Source organism: Geospiza fortis, unplaced genomic scaffold (assembly GCF_000277835.1).
Source record: "Geospiza fortis unplaced genomic scaffold, GeoFor_1.0 scaffold43, whole genome shotgun sequence".
Classification (NCBI taxonomy): domain Eukaryota; kingdom Metazoa; phylum Chordata; class Aves; order Passeriformes; family Thraupidae; genus Geospiza; species Geospiza fortis.
The window spans coordinates 454,480-472,476 of NW_005054431.1; the positions used below are offsets into that span (position 1 = coordinate 454,480).

Sequence of the window (17,997 nt, forward strand, 5' to 3'; positions counted from 1 at the left end):
AGCAGGAACTCCTTCAGATTACATCTTCCAGAAATAAAGCTACTTTTCATTATCATACAGGATGATTAAATTCTTTTGCAATTTTTGCCTTCTTGGCTATTGTATAAAGAACTGAACGTAAATTAAATTTCTTTTCTCATTGCCTTGTCTATTTCTGTCCATAAATAGGTGCTGGGACTGCTGGCAACAGCACTCAGCTGAGGAGCTTCACAGAAAAGCAGCATAACACACACTCACTGTGCTGTGTCATGACCATATTCATATTTTTTATTCTCCCTGCTTCATTTTAATAGCTAATTTTTGTTCTGCCCTTGGCTTTCCCACAAGAATTCCAAGTGATTGACCTCACACAGGACAGTGCCCCAGATTTTATCAGCTCTTGGAGTGCACTAAAGCAGCTCAAAGGCTTCTCCGAGCTCCACCAGATGTCTAAGCCCGCTTAATCACTGGTAATTTAATGGGCTATTTTTAAATATCCTGGCATCCTCAAGGGCTGATGGGCGCTGAGTGTCCCACAGCAGAGAGACAGACGTTTTATTAGTGGTTTCTTGGCTGTTGGTGACTAATTCAGCCAACTGTGTCATCTCTTCAGAAATCCTCTAATCGCGATTATAGCGAGAATATCCCGTGCACAGATGTGAAATACCCACTGGTAGGAGAAAAGGTTATGGATTTAATCATCACTGATGTTATCATTGCAAAACTCTGCATTTTCTTTTACTTCAGACCTTAAGATACCTGGTGCTGACATTTCCCTTGCTTCCTCATAAGTTGTGAGAGTTATCCAGATTTGTGGAATTCATTCTGGTTTGCAGGATCAGGAGGAAAACAGCATTACCTCGTGTGTGCTGTGGGCAGGATTTACCAAGGTGCTGATACAACCACAGCCCATCATATGCCTTAAAGGACCCAACATTTCCTTCTTCTTCCTCTTTTTCTTCCTTTTTTTTTCATTCTTTTTATTTTTTTTTTTAATATCTAATTTTTGAAATACCAATGAAATGAGATTATTCACAGCTTAGTAAATTGTTGTTATGAAAATCCGGTCTGCAATAAATAGATGCTGCTCTGAAAATGTCCAAATAGTTGATCATATACACCTGTTTTCTCTGAATTTTTATTGAAATGCTGAAAAATATTATAGTAATTTGGCTGGGTTTTTTTCACCCTTTTCCAGTAATAGCTATATGGCAGGGATTATTAAGTATGTAAATAGGGAAGGATTCACACAATCTGTACTTTTTAAGAAGTAATGGCTACTTAAGAAGTTCCTGGTGGAAATAAAGTAAGTTTTCAGCCTGGTTGTGGGTTTCACTCCAAAATTTTCAACATAACGGCCTGAGAGGTATTTTTGATGGCCCATGGAGATTACAAAGAACCGGCCTCACCCTCCAATTTATCACTTTTAAATTGTACTGGAGACAGCTGATGGTACACGGAATTCTTCCTAACCTGTTTCTTCAGCGCAGTAACTGCAGCCATAAAGTCATCCAGAGGGAAAAGCAATTAAGAGCAATAAGAAAATAAGACCAGTATTTATTATCTTAGCCTAGAGGACCACAGGCATTAAAAATATAGTTGACACAGTGTTAAAATCATGGTGAAGGTGTAAGCTTAAGCGAAAAAGAAGCCAGCAAAAAAAAGAAAAATTCACATTTTCAAAGGAGAAAAAGAGTGACTCTGTCTTATTTTATTTGAAAGCAACCCATCTCCACCTGGGTTTGAGAAGAAGTTTAATTTTAAACATATGACAGCTGGTATAGCTAATACATACCCAATTAAATGAAAAACTTTTTATTTCTTTTTTTTCTTTTTGCCTGGGAAGCATGAAAATCCTGTATAGTAGAATATTGATCAAAATGCTAAAAACTGCTGCTTTCTATTAAGTTATTATGGCTTCTTCTAAAGTAATTAATTTTCTGTCATAATTTACTTTAATTTTTTTCAGGTTATATTATTAGCTATTTACCCTAATAAAACATATTTAAGAGACTACACAATAAAACCTCTCTGGTATGGAAGATGCTGTGATGAAAATTAGATTTCTCTACAAAGAGCATCTAGTTGCTCAATTGGTTTTTGCCCTATAACAGTTTTTAGATCCAATTGGTCATGATGGTTATAATTTGGGCTTGGTTTGAGGTTTGGGTTTTTTGTGGGTTTAATATTTAGGCTTTAGGAAAAAAAAGCCTGAAATGCTGAGCTTCAGTTTTCAAAACAGAGAGCTGCTGGTGAGATGCTTTTAGAAACATTCAGATGTTGCACATCTGCAGCAAGCATACTGTACCAGCACTAATTTTCCTTTACATCCAGATTTTGGGCATGGAGGAGAGTGCAAAGCACCTTTGTCTGATGCAATAAGATGAGGAGAGCTGCATTTCTGCCTTTTTGATGTGACCACTGCAATCCTTCCCTCCTTTTCTTAGGGTAGAGGTAACAGCTCCGACTGTGCCAGCTCACCCTGGAAAAATCAAGGCAATCATGAGGTCTTAAATGAAGAATAAATAACCTGCTCAGAACAAGTTATTTACTCTTCATTTATTTACTTGGAAAGCACATTGGTGGAGTTTGGTGTCCAGCCATGAGTTCCAGCCATTATCTAAAGCACCCCAAAATAATCTGAGGCCTCACTGTGGTATCAGGATATTTAACAGGCAGGTCTGAACTTTGGTGAATTAGCAGCTGGAGACAATTGTGGCCTTCTATTTTCAGTCTCCTAAGGGTAAGAACTGTCCCCATCTTGGCAGTGCCTCCCTCCAGGTGTCATATTCTTTGGATCCAGGTTTCTTTATTTCTGATCCCAGTGATTTTGTATTTGCCAAGTGGATTGAGATTGCCCAGCATTCATCAGTGTTAGCTGATGAGTGATTAAAACAAACAAAAAAAAAAAAAAAATCAAAAAACCAATGAACAAACAAACAAAGAAACAAACAACCAAAAAAAAAGTCCAAAAAAATCCAACAAAAAAAAAGAAAAAAAAAGCCCCAAAAAACAACAACAACAAAAAAAAACACACCAAAAAAAAAAAAAAAACCAACCAAAAAAAACAAAAAAACAACAAACAAAAAAAAAACCAACCAAAAAACACAAAAAAACCACAAAACAAAACAAAACAAAACAAAAAAAAAAAAAAAAAAAAAAAAAAAAAAAAAAAAAAAAAAAAAAAAACAAAAAAAAAAAAAAAAAAAAAAAAAAAAAAAAAAAAAAAAAAAAACAAAAAAAAAACCAACAACAATAAAACACAGTCTACAGGATCACAGATGCAAATAAAATAAAACCTGTGGGAAAAAATGGCATGCCTAAAATTACAAGAAAAGCTGAACATAGGATTGGCTCTACTGGGAAGAGAACCACAATGTCTGTACAAAGACAGGACTTAACTGAACATTTTAAATACTCCTGAAATGATGAACAGCTGAAAGTCACAGTGAGGCATTTCACCATCATCTTCACTGTGAAACAGAGCCTGGCACTCCCTGCATCCTGGGGGCTCTTTCTCCTCCTTTGACACTGCCAGGTTGATGAGGAGTGTGTTATTTTTGAAGACACCTTCACTTTTCATGCACTGCTTCACATGATGGGCTATCCTCACAAACCATGGGTTCCCTTCAGGTTAAATTAGCCAAAAGATGTGCTGGGAAAGGTGGCCCAGGTATCTGGAAGTGGAAGCCCTGCAGCACAGCTGTGCAGACACCCTGTTCCATGGTGTCAGTGGTGCAGGTCTGCTCCGGCTCCCCTGTGGGGTCTGTCAGTGTAAATGCTGAATAAATGTGCCTGTTTCCCAGTTTTGGGGATCTTGGGCAGCATGGTTGTGTTTTGCCATGTGCTGGGGAAGCGGAGGATGGCTGAGGTTGCGAGGAGTCTCTGGTGATCATCCCATGAAGTGCACACCAGCACCCCGAGCTCGTGCTGCACACCCATGCAAGTGCTTCCTTAGAAATGCTCCACTGCTCAGGTGCATTCATCTTCGTGCTCTCCTTAAATTAATTCTCCTCCAAACCACCCCGAATTTGTCTGTAACATCTGAAACAAGGTGGGAAAAGGGAATAGCTACAGCCCAAGAGGCTTCTTTCAGACACAAGATGCTAAACTGCCTTTTGATCAGCTGCTTGTAGAAATGTACATTAACTGTAGACCATGGTTCTCCTTGTAACCAGCTAATGATCCTCTCAGCTGCAGACTAATTGCCCCTACCTCCTTCTAAATTCTGCTGCACTGAAAAAGCCAGAGTCACATTCTAATCCTGTTAATCACATTCAGCTTTGAAGGGTACACACTGGTTGTGTCTTAATTCAACTTCTCTCCCTGGTAATTTGTTTGATTGCCCGTTACTTGCAAACTGCACTAACTGAATAAAAGTGTTCTGTGTCCTGATGGGAAGTTATGACTTTCATTTAGGCTATTTTAGTGCAGATGTTTTACCTAGAAGGTGGTGTAAATTCTCCTCAACTTTCTGCTCTAAAATAGTTTCAATACAAAGAATGGAAAGCAAGGTAGAAGGTAATGAGGCTACAAAGTAAAAGCTGTATTTCTTTGATTTAAATAATGATCTTTATTGCCTGAAGACTTCTCATCTGCTTATGAATAAATAAGTAAATTAGATGCTAAAATATGAGACAGAAATGCTGGTGCTATACCCTGTATTCTTTTCCTTCATCTCCACCAATATCTGTTGTCTGTATTGTCAAGACCTAAGAAGAAAGTCTATTTATTCATTATTTCTTTTTTCACTTTTTTTCTTTTTCCAAAAAAAAAAAAAGCCCCCACACACATATTCTACACAGTCCTATATAAGTCTTATTGAAAAAAAACCTGAGCAAAGCCAAATTACCTTCCAGCTTCCCACATCATTTTCTGAACAAGGGTGCAAGGCCACTGGATATGTCCTATAAGCACAAAACAATCATTACCAGGACATTTTTATTAACACTGGATGTGTGTGATAATAAAGATTTATTGTGATTCTACCTTTGGAATCCCCTGAATCTTAATGAGAAATTTTTTTTCTCCCTGTTCTGAATTTCAATGAGGAGTACTCTGAGTGTCATGGCCATGTTAAATATTTGTGAAATCCTCTCAGCTCACTTTCAACATTTTAAAAATAAACAACTGGTTTTGTGGAGGCATTTTTTCGAGCGAACAGGAGAGACATTGACTTTTAGTATAAGAAGCATTCTCTGCTAAAAAGAGGTTACACTTGTAAAATGCTAATGCCAAAATTATTTATAAAGAGAATCTGAAGTTGACTCTGAAATGTCTAGTTCAAAAGCTGCCTGTAAGTGTGGACCAATTAGTGATTCCTTACCAGATCAGTCTGTTTAGAAAAACAGACTATTCATTTAGACTCCAAAATGTTTGGAAGCAAGGTCTGGAGACCTGGTGTTTATTAATTCATGAAAGACTTACACTAATTAGCAGGGCTCATTTCCCAGGGGCCCACTTAGGCTGTGGAACCCAGCTCCCCTGCCCTCCTTAGAGAAGAGAAAAGTCCCTTCAAGCCATCCATGAAAGCTTCCAAAGCAAGATCCTGCTCTGGTTGAGTCCCTCTCTCTCCCCATTGAACAAAAAGAGCACAGTTTTGCCTCCCAGGGACATCCTGGGGTGCCTCAACATTGCCACTGGCAATAAATGATGGCAATGAATTAGTTCACTCTGGCAAAACCAAAATTCTTGAGCCACCTACAGACCCTGACATTTCCCCTCACTCTTTTGGCGTCTCAGTATTGAACATTTTAAGTCATTCCTTTCCTTAAAAGGAGTTACCATTGTTATTTGCTACTATTTGCTCCAATGTTGGGATCTCCAGGCTTCCTTTGTTTGATTGCTCTAAACAGTGAATTTTTCCTCTTCTATTCTTATAAATATACTCTTACGCTTTTCAGCTGCTTTCTTCTTTCTGTTGTCACAGAATCCCAGGATGGTCTGAAGGGTTGGGAGGGACCTTAAATCCCATCCAGTGCCACCCCTGCCATGGCAGGGACGCCTCTCACCATCCCAGGCTGCTCCAATCCCTGTCCAGCCTGGCCTGGGACACAAATCCAAACCCCAGTTTCCATCTTTCAAAGGCACTGCCCAGGACCAGCTGACTTCTCAAGCTCGTTTGTTTCTGTTTCTCTCCTCATTATTAATTTCTGATGCCCCACAGCACATCTGTTCCTCTCCCCAGCCCCACATTCCATCCAACATGAGTTTGCTCAGGGGTCCTCAGCTTCCTGAAAATCCAGCACTGGATCTGCAGCATTTCACCAGCCAGAGATTCTTTATTTCTTCACTTTGTAATTTCTTTATTTTTCTGTAAAAACATGTCAATCAACCCACTCGTGGAGTTCAGCACTCCTCTCACTTCACTGTAATATTTTTACTCTGAGTCTCCCTTGCCTGATTTAAGGGACAATTTTAAAAATGCCTACTGCTTCACAGCCATTTACTGTTTGAAATAAATCCACCTTTTCTTTTATTTCTCCTTTACTGGCTCACCACATTGCTGGAGGACGCAGAACGAAACCTCAGTTATATTCTCAAATTTCATGAAAATATCAGTTTTGATAGGGAGTTCAGCTCCTTCATTCTGCTTCTGAAATTACATTATTAGGTCAATTTACTTTTGCTACTGCATTCTCTTTCTTGATCATTTTAATCCAAGGCATCTGGCCCAAATCTGTTGCATTCAGTGTTGGGTTCTGGTTCACAGAGAACTGAGCACAGGCATGCTGACTCACGTGGAAACCACTTGAAAGCTCAGATTTTATTAGGCTTTAGGGCTCATGCCTTGCATTTTTAAAAAGCATTGTGCTAAGATTATAAAATAAAAAACTCAAAAAAAAAAAATCAAGAAATGAGAAACTTTGAGCTTTTCAGGTAGAAAAAGAAAGAAAGGTGTAAAGTGAGAAGGTATTTCAGGAGGAAAAGAAGCATGATAGCTTTTAAGAGCCTTACTAAAGCATGGGCTCATGAACTGAGGAGGAAATGGAAAGGCACTTGGGGAATCAGCCATGTATTCCGATTATTAGGAGCACGTGGGAATATTTTTTTGCTGCAGATCATTCCCACTGTAAATTAACTAGGTTTTGTTGGAGCCATGTATGACACTCAGCACAATGGAGAAAGGCATGACATTATTCCATGTTGTGCCATTAGGTGGTATCAAAAATAAATTTAAAAATAAACAAATAAAAATGGGGGAAAGAAATGGAAATTAGAGCTTGGAGAAGTAAATTATTATCCTTGGTGTCAGCACACAGTGGGAGGACCAAAGCTGCACCATTTTGCTTTGGTGTGTTGTAAAACCAGACTGGAAACAGAAAGTGTTCTAATTATGTTCTCCTCAATTTTGTTTTTTTGTTTTTTGGGGTTTTTTTTATTTATTGGGGGGGGGCTCTTGATGGCCTTTAAAATTTGTTTTGGTTTTTTGGGTTTTTTTTTTTTTTTTTTTTTTTTGTTTGCTTGTTGGGGTTTCTTTCTTGGTTTTGTTATTTTTTGGGGGGATTTTTTGGTTTTATTTTAGGGGAGGTTGGATTTTTTTTGTTTTGTTATTTTTGTGGGGTTTTGGGGTTTTTTTTGCGGGTTTTTTTGTTTGTTTGTTTTGTTTTTTTTTTTTTTGAGTTTTTTTGTTGTTGTTGTTGTTGATTGATTGTTCACATCTGATTTTTTTTTTTTAATTTTAAATGGTTCTGTTCAGATTGACCTGCTCATCCCTACAAAGATCACTGGGATAATCACCCAAGGAGCAAAAGATTTTGGGCACGTCCAGTTCGTGGGGTCCTACAAACTTGCCTACAGCAACGATGGGGAGCACTGGAAAATATACCAGGATGAAAAGCAGAAGAAGGACAAGGTAAAGCAAAGAGAAAAATCAGTATTTTAGTTGTGATAATACCATTGATGAGGGCCTGTAGATTATTTAATTGGGTTCCATATGCAGGGGATGGCACAGGGTAGAGTCAGGGTGAATAAAAGTCACAAATCACAATGACATTCACACCCACCAGCGCCATGCACCTGATTTAATGCTGTTAAATACATAAAACTTTACAGTTCTCCATTAATCACAGCAGAGCAGAAGGTGTGTAAATAGCAGTGTATTTGTATACTCAAAAAAAAAAAAAAAGTGTTTCAGTGCGTTTTTTGGTGAGTATGGACTATTTTCAGTGATTTCCTGTGAAGCACATCCTTGTTACCCAGACATTTTGGTTTTTGATTTTCTGGAAATTAATGGCTAGGGTTTCAAATACTCGCTGAAAATATTATTTTATTATGCTATAAAATAAATAAGAAACATTAAAAAAAAGTTTCACAACTTCCTCTACAAATGTTTAATGAGAGGCATAGGGAAAGTATAAGTTTGCTGATTGATTTACCTGGAAGTGTTTAACTTTTCTCTTGTTATTCATTATACCTTTCTTTTAAACTGTGGTAACACTTTTATACTGCAAATACCTGAATTTCATAATCATCTGTTAGGAAAAATATTACAGCATATGCATCGCCTAGGGAAATGTTAACCGGGATGACAAAATGTGAATTATTTATTAAATGTCTTAGGAGGGTTCTGTCTGATTGAAACAAAAGATGGATTTATTGAAATACCAGATGGCTGATGTGTCTGATAACATCTCAAATCTGGGTATTCAGGGTGATAAATGTTCAGGCTCCCATTTATATTTCTTAGTATAAATAAAAATTATTGGAGAAATAAACTGACATATTCCTCTCGTAAGTCAATTAAATTAATTTTCTTTCAAACAGTGAGAAAACTTTTGATGTGCATTGGAATGAGCTGTGTGAGTACAGGGAGACCTAATAATGAGGGGGTTAGGCAACTGCATCTGCCACATTGCACAGATTTTAACTGACTGATTAAAGGTCATTGATTAGGGGAATGTGTTATTAGTGGATTCAGTATTTATGCATAATATATATCCTAAATTACAGCATTGAGTATTTGCATGGCTGTGTTCCTGTGTCTGCATTGTCAGGCCCTGCTATCCAGACTGTGAATTCCTGAAACCCAAATGTCCCTCACTGGCTTTAACCCAAACTGAGACTTTTTTTCCCTAAAGGATTTTAGATAAGGAAAACCACATCAGCTGGTTTAGCCACCTGGCTCAGAAGATTCTTACACCAATGATTGTTTTTCTTTTTTTGGATTGCGGATGTGTTTGGTATAACTGGCTGTCAGATAAGAATTGGAAGCAAACAGCTCACCTCAGGCAGGCATATCACAAATACATTCAATTTAAGTGACAGGTAGTGGCTTCAGTACTTTGTACACATCCTATTTTAAATCCCTGGCATTTAAAAAGAGAGGAGAAAGTGAAATAAATGTTCTCTCTAAGCCAAACTTGTGCTTGCATTCATTTTATTGCAGAGGAGGACACGGATTGGAGTCCCTGGTGATAACACAAATCTAAAAGAAAATGCACTCTGACTTAGAGTACTGTTCCAGTCTGCATTTGTTTGTACCATTGGCCAAAGCAATTAAATTGTTTTTGCCTTCTTCAGCAGATGGACTGTTAATTGCTGCACACATATTCCATTAGGAGCAATGGGAAACTCTTAATCGTTGTCTCATTTAAACGTATCACACCCTGTATTAATTAACATCCCTGATAATAAAATAGATGCATATTATTATGATTATTTAACAAGCCAAGGCCATTTAAAAGATCAACACAACAAGATCAAATGCTCTTCACTGGAAATTAGAAGTTAGGATTTCTGAATCTAAATGTGTACAAAATAAGTTCAACAACTTGATTTGAATCTAGACCTCTGCCTTTATTACACAAACATCAAACTGAAATATCTGGTTTTGGGATGTTATTTACCTATATCAAAAGCATCCAGAAAAGCTAACAGTTTGGTGACAGAGTCTGACTTTCCAGAAGTCACTGAACTTGGCAAAACTTTATAGGATGTAGGGCTGGAAAGGGTCTCAAGACAGCTCTTAGGAATGCACCTTTTGACCTCCAAAGGCACTGTGGTCCTCCCCTCCTGCACCCTCATCAGAAAATGGGATTCAAGAACACCCAAGCCCCTTCCTGTCACCCTGGAGTGGGTGCAGACAGGTAAATTTCAGAGCTAAGGCTTAATTCATTCGCCTGCCCTTCACCTCAGACCAGGCTGTGCCATCCTCACTCAGATTATTATTTAATATGTTCCAATAGACAGATTGTAATGAAAGATTCCATAAACAGTCAGCTCCAGTGTTTAAATGTCCTCTAAACTGGAAAGGTGGCTTATCCCCCTTGCTGCCATACACACAGAAAACTGATTTTATCTTCGTTTTTTCCTTTTTCTTTTGGTTAGAGTACTTCAAAGTATTTCTTCTCAGTTTCCATCATCCATTTCCTGACTGAAAATGCATAAATTTCTTCAGCCAGAGGAATGGAGGGTCACCCAGCAAACCCTTTTTGACACTCAGCACTCCAGCTGGGTGGATGCAGTGTTCCCATGGGATTTGGAGAGAAACCCTGCTCTGTGTGCACTGGGACAGAAATACAAATAAAAATAAAGCCACAAGGAGAAAAAACAGTGCTGTACCTCATCCATGAGGAGCAGGAGTGGAACAGCACCACTGGTCCTGTACCTTTGAACAGGATCCACTAAAATTTATTTATCATGAGGTGAGAATTTCTCCTAAATTCAAGAAAACTGAAAAAAAAACACCCCAAACAAAACAAACAAACAAAACCCAAACAAATAAAAAATTAAAAAAACAAACAAACCAACCAACCAACAAGTTTTCATAGCAAAGTGAAAATTCTGTGAAATGTTACATCTGTTTTCAGGAGATAGAGAAGGGGGGGTAAAAGGTAAATATCAACTATTAACAGCAGCAAGCATAAGTACTCATATTTTGCCCTCATTGTTGCTATTTATTATCTGAACACCCTGATTTATTCTACAAAGGACAGAACACATAGATTTCCTATTTCTCCTGCAGGTGATTTAGTCACCCTGCCCTCATCCTGCTTTGTTTAACCATCCAAAAAGTTTAGGGGAAAGGTGGCTCCAAAACATTTCCAGGAAAGGAAGACAGGATGAAAAGAAGAATATAACTTTTAAAGTCACAGACAAAAAATTATGGAGATATTGGTAGGCTGGTAATAATGATTTGTGGGTGAATATTGTGACTTTACAATGAAATTGTGACTTTACAACGAAGTTGTGACTTTATTTAGGCAAAAGCTCAGAACTTGAACCCATCTGGTGCTCAGCATCCTGCTGCTGATCTGTTTAAGGATGAGTCCTAACAGATCAGCAGATCTCATCCTGTTCCTGGGGCTGTTCACTTATCCCTCCTCATCATTTTTTGAAGTTCATTTACCAAGGAGAAAACTACTGGTCTCTTGTATTAAGTAGTATACAATATATTATATTTTATTTTTTATAAATTTATATATTTTTATACATAGGTAAGATATCATCTCCTGCACACTGTGTGCAGCCTGTAAATTTGGCCAACCCTTAACAAAACAGTGGTTTAGAGGAGAAGGTAATAGGGTGTTCAGTTTTTTGCACTATTTCACGTGGAAAAGCTGTTCCAAGACCAATGTCTCCTTCATTTCCTGCTTGGCTTCTGTTATTTTAATGGTCAGTCATTTCATTTCACATCTGTGCTCAATTCCTGTCAGTGCAGACAAAAAGTTGCTGGGAGAAAAAATAAAAATAAACAAAAAAAAGCAAATGGAGCCCTTCTCATTAATTTTAAATCGTTTGAATGATTTGCCTGGAAAAAAATATCAAAATTTTGCCTGTTGCCATCAAGAAGCAAAATAAATTACATTGCAGGCTGTCACGTAGGACGAAAATATATTTTAGAAACAGGAGCAGAGCTAATAGCTATCTTGTTTTTCTCAACTAGAGGTCAGTAGCTCACTGTACCTCCAGAGCTGAGGACATCCAAACCAAATCTGACCTTTCTATTTTTTTTTTTTCCTTTTTTTATAATCACATTCCACATGTGATTTATAAATTGCACAGCCTGCTGTAGGTAACTCAAGGCCAGCTGCAGTGTCAAATGGCATTTCAGAGGCTGTTTTCTTACAGGAAGATGAGAACATTTGAAAGTAGCCTAAAGGAGCCTGGCAGTCTGCAGCGCTGCCAGTCACCATCAGCCATCAGCAGTGCAATTAGCTGCAGGTAGACAATATTTGCATAAATGGCCACTGGGTTTGTACACAAAACGATGAACTAGTCATAATTTATACATTTCTGAGTGCACAGAGCATTGCCAGGGTGAGAGGAGACAGGCACCTACTTATTAAAGAAAAGTTAGATCAGGTCAGGTTAAAAATCTTTCTGCTAGATTTGCTAATGCTTTTTTTTTTTTCTGATGGTGTTTAATTATTATGATATCTGGTTTACACTGATAGGTTCAATTCCTACACATAATCTTCATACTTGGCACAGACAATGAATTTTTTTTTGAGTAATATTACTTAAATTATCACTATTTGATAGCATTATCTGCAATAATAGTTGTAATTTCTAATCTAAGTGACTTTTTTATCTGCACTGGTTTAAATTATGGGTGACTTCCACTACTTTGAGCTGAATTATCATGATTTGTGCCAGGTGAAGATCTAGCCATGCTCATTTCAGCTGAGGGGAGAAAAAATGAGCAAAAGACAAAATGCTCATTTAACAACCTACCTCGAATTTCTGTAAGCATCTTTGGAGGCAGGTTAGTCTTCAAAATATTCCTCCTTTTGGCTTTGAACCTCCCATAAGCCATGTACAGTGGAATAAATGCCCATTTCTGTAGCTTCAACATGTAGATCACATGGGAAAGACAGTATGAGAATGTTAGAGTATGTTTCATAAGTTATGAAACATTCTAATCGGTATTAGAATGTTTCTTAAGTTTTAAAGTTTTATCTCCCCCTATCTGTTCTGAACACGGAGAAATAATAAAGGATGTGTAAAGATATCAATGGATGTGATATGTGTGCACTTTATGTATAGCAACTGAGAGAAAAAAAACTACTTTTTCTCCTCCTATTCACTCCAAAAATGCATGTGCCCACAAACACATCCACGTGCCACATTTATTTTTCTGAATATTGAGATGTTCTGCACTGAAGGAAACTCCAAACAGGAGCCATGACTGGATATTCTTTATAAAATATTCTTCTTCTAATATGAGCAGGATTAACTGCTCAGTGAAATAACATTTTTAAAATATTCTGCTAGGTATGAAAAATGTTTTTAAGGTACAGCACACAACACTCCTTTCCCCAAGCTGCTAGTCTTCAGGTATTTCTCCTAAATTATTCTGTCATACCACAGTTTTCTTTTTAAAATTCTAATCAACTTACACTGTCATTATCTGGATTTTCTGCTAATGCCATAAAACACTTTGTTTACATTCAAAAATCTCACAGAATGTTTGAAATCAAGACAATCAAATTGCTTGCAAGTATAAACAAGAATTGTTTGTATTTCAGACATCTCAGCTGGGAATATCAGTATCTATTTTCCTGTCTTTCACTCTTTTTCCATAAAGTAACAATGCATAAATTTACCATATTTAAAAATACAGCAGCATGCATTTTCTGGTTTTTGGTGTTTTTTTTTTTTTTTTTAACAGCAGCTGCAAGAGCCTGAGCTACAGAGGAGTGTGTGGAGGGTCTGTATGTGTAAAACTGCTAGGGCTGCTGAGTAAATATTCCAGCAAGTTACACCTTTTTGAGTGTGCAGACTGACATAAACAGACACAGTAAAATCTGAAACTTTCTACAGCAGGGTTGGCAAAAAGCAGGAGCTTTTAGATCCACTTGTGCAAAAGGAAAGTCACCTTGTGACGTGGCAGCCCCTGGTTCTGGGGAGGGTGAAGCTCTTTCCAGGAGCATCCTATGGATTGGAATGATGCCTTAGGATTTTGGCTTTTATATTTTTCATGTGTTTGTGATGCTGCAGCTCTTTAGTGTGTAACTCCAAACTCCACATTCAGTGTCAGCTGCTGCTGTCCCATTTTGGGCAGACACAACAATTCCTCTCCAGGCCTGACAACCAAGGACACCTCACTGCCCCAGGGCCCAGAAATTAAACAAAAGTGAGTTGGGTGGGCAAACTCGGGGTAAATGACTCCATTAGCTGAAGCTGTTGGAAGATTCATCCCCAATAAACAAATGGACCAAAGTTATAAAAGTATAAAAGCCCATCACCCGTGGTCCATTTTTGGTCTGCCCAAAATGTACCTGAAGGCCCTTCAATAAACATAACCACTTTTAATTCCCTTATTTTTGTCTGGCCTCTGTTTTTAGTCAGTCCCAAAAAGGCATCAGGAAAAGTAAGGCTGTTATTCCTCTCCAGTGCCCTTTCCCAGCTCTGAATTTTTATTCTTTTTTTCCTGTCCGTATCCTTAATAGCCCCGGCTGCTTTTCCCCCCCCTCTCAATTTATCTGATCTTTAGCGGTGGTTAAAGGCTGTGGAAGCTGTGCCATGGTTTAATTACGTGTTGAAAGGGGAACTGTGACCTTTGGATGGCTCTGGATGACCCTGCTGTCATTGCCTGTCCCCTCCTGGCCCTGCTAAGGGGACACTGCAATATTGCCTGGTATCGATTTTCCCCACGCCACTTATGGTTTTATAGACATCTGCAGTCTCTCCTCTCTGGCTGGAGAGACTTATCTGCTTAACAACTCCCAGAAAACCCCTTCTTCTTGCTGCCTTTTTCTCTGTGTTTGCTGTTTTGGGATGAGGCAGGAGCAGACCTGCACTCGCCCAGAGCTGAAAGTGAACGTGTGCACTGACACGCTGATAATTTACATTCTGGTCTTTATTTCTTGAGCACAAATCACCATGGGGTTATTTAATCATTGAGAATTTTCTTTTTTTTAAATTGTAATAATTTTTTATTTTTTTACAATTTTTATTTTACTTTTTACAATTTTTTAATATTGTAATTCCAGCATCAGCCTCTGAAATCTTAAAAAGTCATGGCATAACTTCAGAGTTATCCTGAAAAAAACTGCTCAGAAACAAATGTGAGGAGTGGTCATTAAGAGGCATCAGCTTTTCAAAGGTTTTAATTTCTTTGGTGGCTCATTTAGTATTGACTGCTTGGGCATAAAACAACAGGTAGATTAAAAAAATTTCTTTCAGCAACAGAAATAGCTTTTTTCCCCACTGATAACTCATGTTTTGTCCTTTGTCCTCCCTGCTCCTTCCAAATTCCTTGACTCTGTTAGTAAATTGAGGCTAAAAGTAAATGAAGAGTGGGAAAGGATATAGTTTTTCCCATAAGAAATTTGCCATGGGACCACAGGAAAAGAAAATTTCTGTTAGAATATTATATTTTGTGGAGGTCACACTTGTGGATGCTGACAATGCTTCCCTTACTTTCTCATAAATTTATTTCCCCAAAATCCTTCTGATCTAGCAGATTTAGTTAATTTCTTGAAACTAGATCTTGAGTTTTGAGGAAAGGTGTTTTTCGTATTTACATAAAATAATCTCTGAGACAGATGAGTTTGACTTCAAGTGATAATGAAATCATTCATGAGTTAAAAATAAAATTTAAATCTTGTTCTCATGCTGTAAGAAAATGACATAGTCCTCCTTCCTTCAGCTGTATTTGTTGCTGGTTTTGCCTCACATAATTTTATTTATCTTTCATATCTGCGTTCAGATATGAACACTGGGGCTGTAGAAAGGTCCCTTTGTTTAGCCTGGCAAAAAATATCAAAGGATATTTCACAGGGGTGTGCAAGAAATCAAATGGAAAACCAAAAACAAGCCAAAAAACACTTTTAAGCTTTCCTAGCTGCATTTTGGATTTTGGGAAGTACCACTGTAATTTCAATTATGAACTTAGTCATGTAATTTTTTGCTACAAATGAAACTGGAATTGAGGAGCAAACCTTGTTAGCCCAAGCTCCTGCTGATTTATGTATCAACACTGTACTTGGGCAGCAAACAATTTTCCCCGTGCTAAATTATTTTTGTTGTTTGGGTTTGGTTTTCTTTTTCCCTTAGACTCACAAAACTGGATGTTTCTGCGGTCATTTTCTCTGCTACTTTATCCATCTATCAGAACTCCCACATCCTTTCATGCTCCCACCACTGTGATGGCAGACGAGAAGGTGAATTCGTCACCTGGGGAGGGGATGGATTTTGTTTGATGCCCTGAAAGGACAGCACGGGGGAGAAGCTTCCAAAACCCAAAGAGGATCAGCACGGAGACCAAAATCTTTGTGACCATGTCACAGAGGATCCAAGTCAGGGCTAAAACGCTAGATCAGCCAGCTTGCACTTCAAACTCTGATATTTTCCCAAGAACTTCTAGGAAAACCTGTAATTCTGCATTAATTCAGTCACATAAGCACTTCTGCAGGAGGTCTATATTCTTCTCTGCATGATGCAAACAACAGTCATTCATTTTCAGTCGAAAAGCCATCAGGTTCAGTTTTTATAAATGAGAAGTGAATTGGCTGACATTTTAAGAGAATGAACATTTCCCATAAAAACTGAAAACAACCCAAGGGGATAATCTGATCATTTTGCCAAAAATTGGTGCTGTGGCCTTTGAATTTAAATAGTGGCTGGCAGGGGAAAAATCTGGCATTGATTTATCACAGATAGGAGTTTTATAACTCACTTTCGTGTGGATTAACCAATACAGGTGGAAATAAGATCATAACATGCACTGTACTGTAGGATGTTTTACTTTTATCACAGCCTGATGCTCTTAATTAATCTGCTGGCTTTTGTCTGACATGAGAAGATAATATCCTTGATAATCACCAATTTTACGAGGGTTTATATAGTTGCATCCCAGCAACTTTCATAAGTGATACAATAAAAATTCTTACCTTTAATTATTAATGTTATTTCCTCGGAAGCAGTAACAGCATCTCCTGGGATTCATTTGAGATGGTACAAATGCCAAGTAAAAAGACATTTAATTTTTTAAATGTTAATGATTTTTGTATAACTTTCGGAGCGTGGCCCTGGCGGAACGGTGGGTGAAGCTTTGAGTAGAAGGCTCTCCCTGCACCAGGGCTGAGTGTGAATGAATCACAAGATTTAGCAGAGGCAGGGGCTCATGGAATCACAGATTTGGGTTGGAAGGGACCTTAAATTTCATCCAGTGCCACCCCTGCCACAACAGGGGCAGCTTCAGTACCCCGTGTTGCTCCCAGCCCCAGTGTCCAGCCTGGCCTTGGGCACTGCCAGGGATGCAGGGGCAGCCCCAGCTGCTCTGGGTGCCCTGTGCCAGGGCCTGCCCACTTTCACAGCAAAGGATTCCTTCCTAAAATCTAATCCCAACCTTCTCTTTGCCACTTTGAGCCTTAAGTTTAAACAGCATTAAAAGTGGCGCGTACCGATGATAAAAATTCATCGCGGATCCAGGGTAGTTGGAGTTTCACCCTGGGCTGGGCCAGGGTCATAGGAGCCTCCTTGAGCCAGGTCTCATGAGCCCTTGGAGGCCTATAACACACCCAAGATAGCTCAGCTACCCTTGGAGGCATAAAAATCAGCAGGATGGCTTCTGCCGCAGTGTTGGAAACAAAAGGTTTTAATAAAAGGCAAAATAACAAAACTCTTTACAGAGAAAAACCAAGCCAGGTTCAAGAGGTTCTTGCTCCTGGTACAACACCTCACAAAAGCAATTAGTTTCTTTGTTCTCTTCTTTTTCTAGTAAACTGCGCAGGTGGGACTTTTTGGCTTCCTTCCATTTTGCTATCCTTAAGTTTGAGGTGAGGTCCCCTAGGCCTATGAGGTGGCTTTTTCACCTAATCCAGGAGAGAAACTTCTGCGCTTCTTTCCTTTCTGAGTGGACAAAGGACGGTTTTGTCACTCTGTCAGCAGAGGGCACATTCCTATAGGCCTGCCTTAAAACCTCCCTGCATATTGTAAATGCAGGCAACCCCGACTGTCAGCACCCAGGACATCCCTCTGTTTGTCCTGAGCAGCCCAGACCCTGCCAGGGGGCTCAGAGACCCTGGCACAGAGCCCAAAATGCCCCTGTGGGTTTGATTATGACCC

General features: G+C 38.6%; 1 protein-coding gene across 1 annotated transcript in view; it reads left to right on the forward strand.

The window, feature by feature from the left end:
- EDIL3 (EGF like repeats and discoidin domains 3) overlaps nucleotides 1-17,997 on the forward strand; it is a 241,492-nt gene that overhangs the window by 219,647 nt on the left and 3,848 nt on the right. The window contains exon 14 of the mRNA XM_014309459.2: nucleotides 7,679-7,834. Coding sequence (XP_014164934.1) covers nucleotides 7,679-7,834 — 156 coding nt within the window. The remainder of the gene's footprint in view (nucleotides 1-7,678; nucleotides 7,835-17,997) is intronic.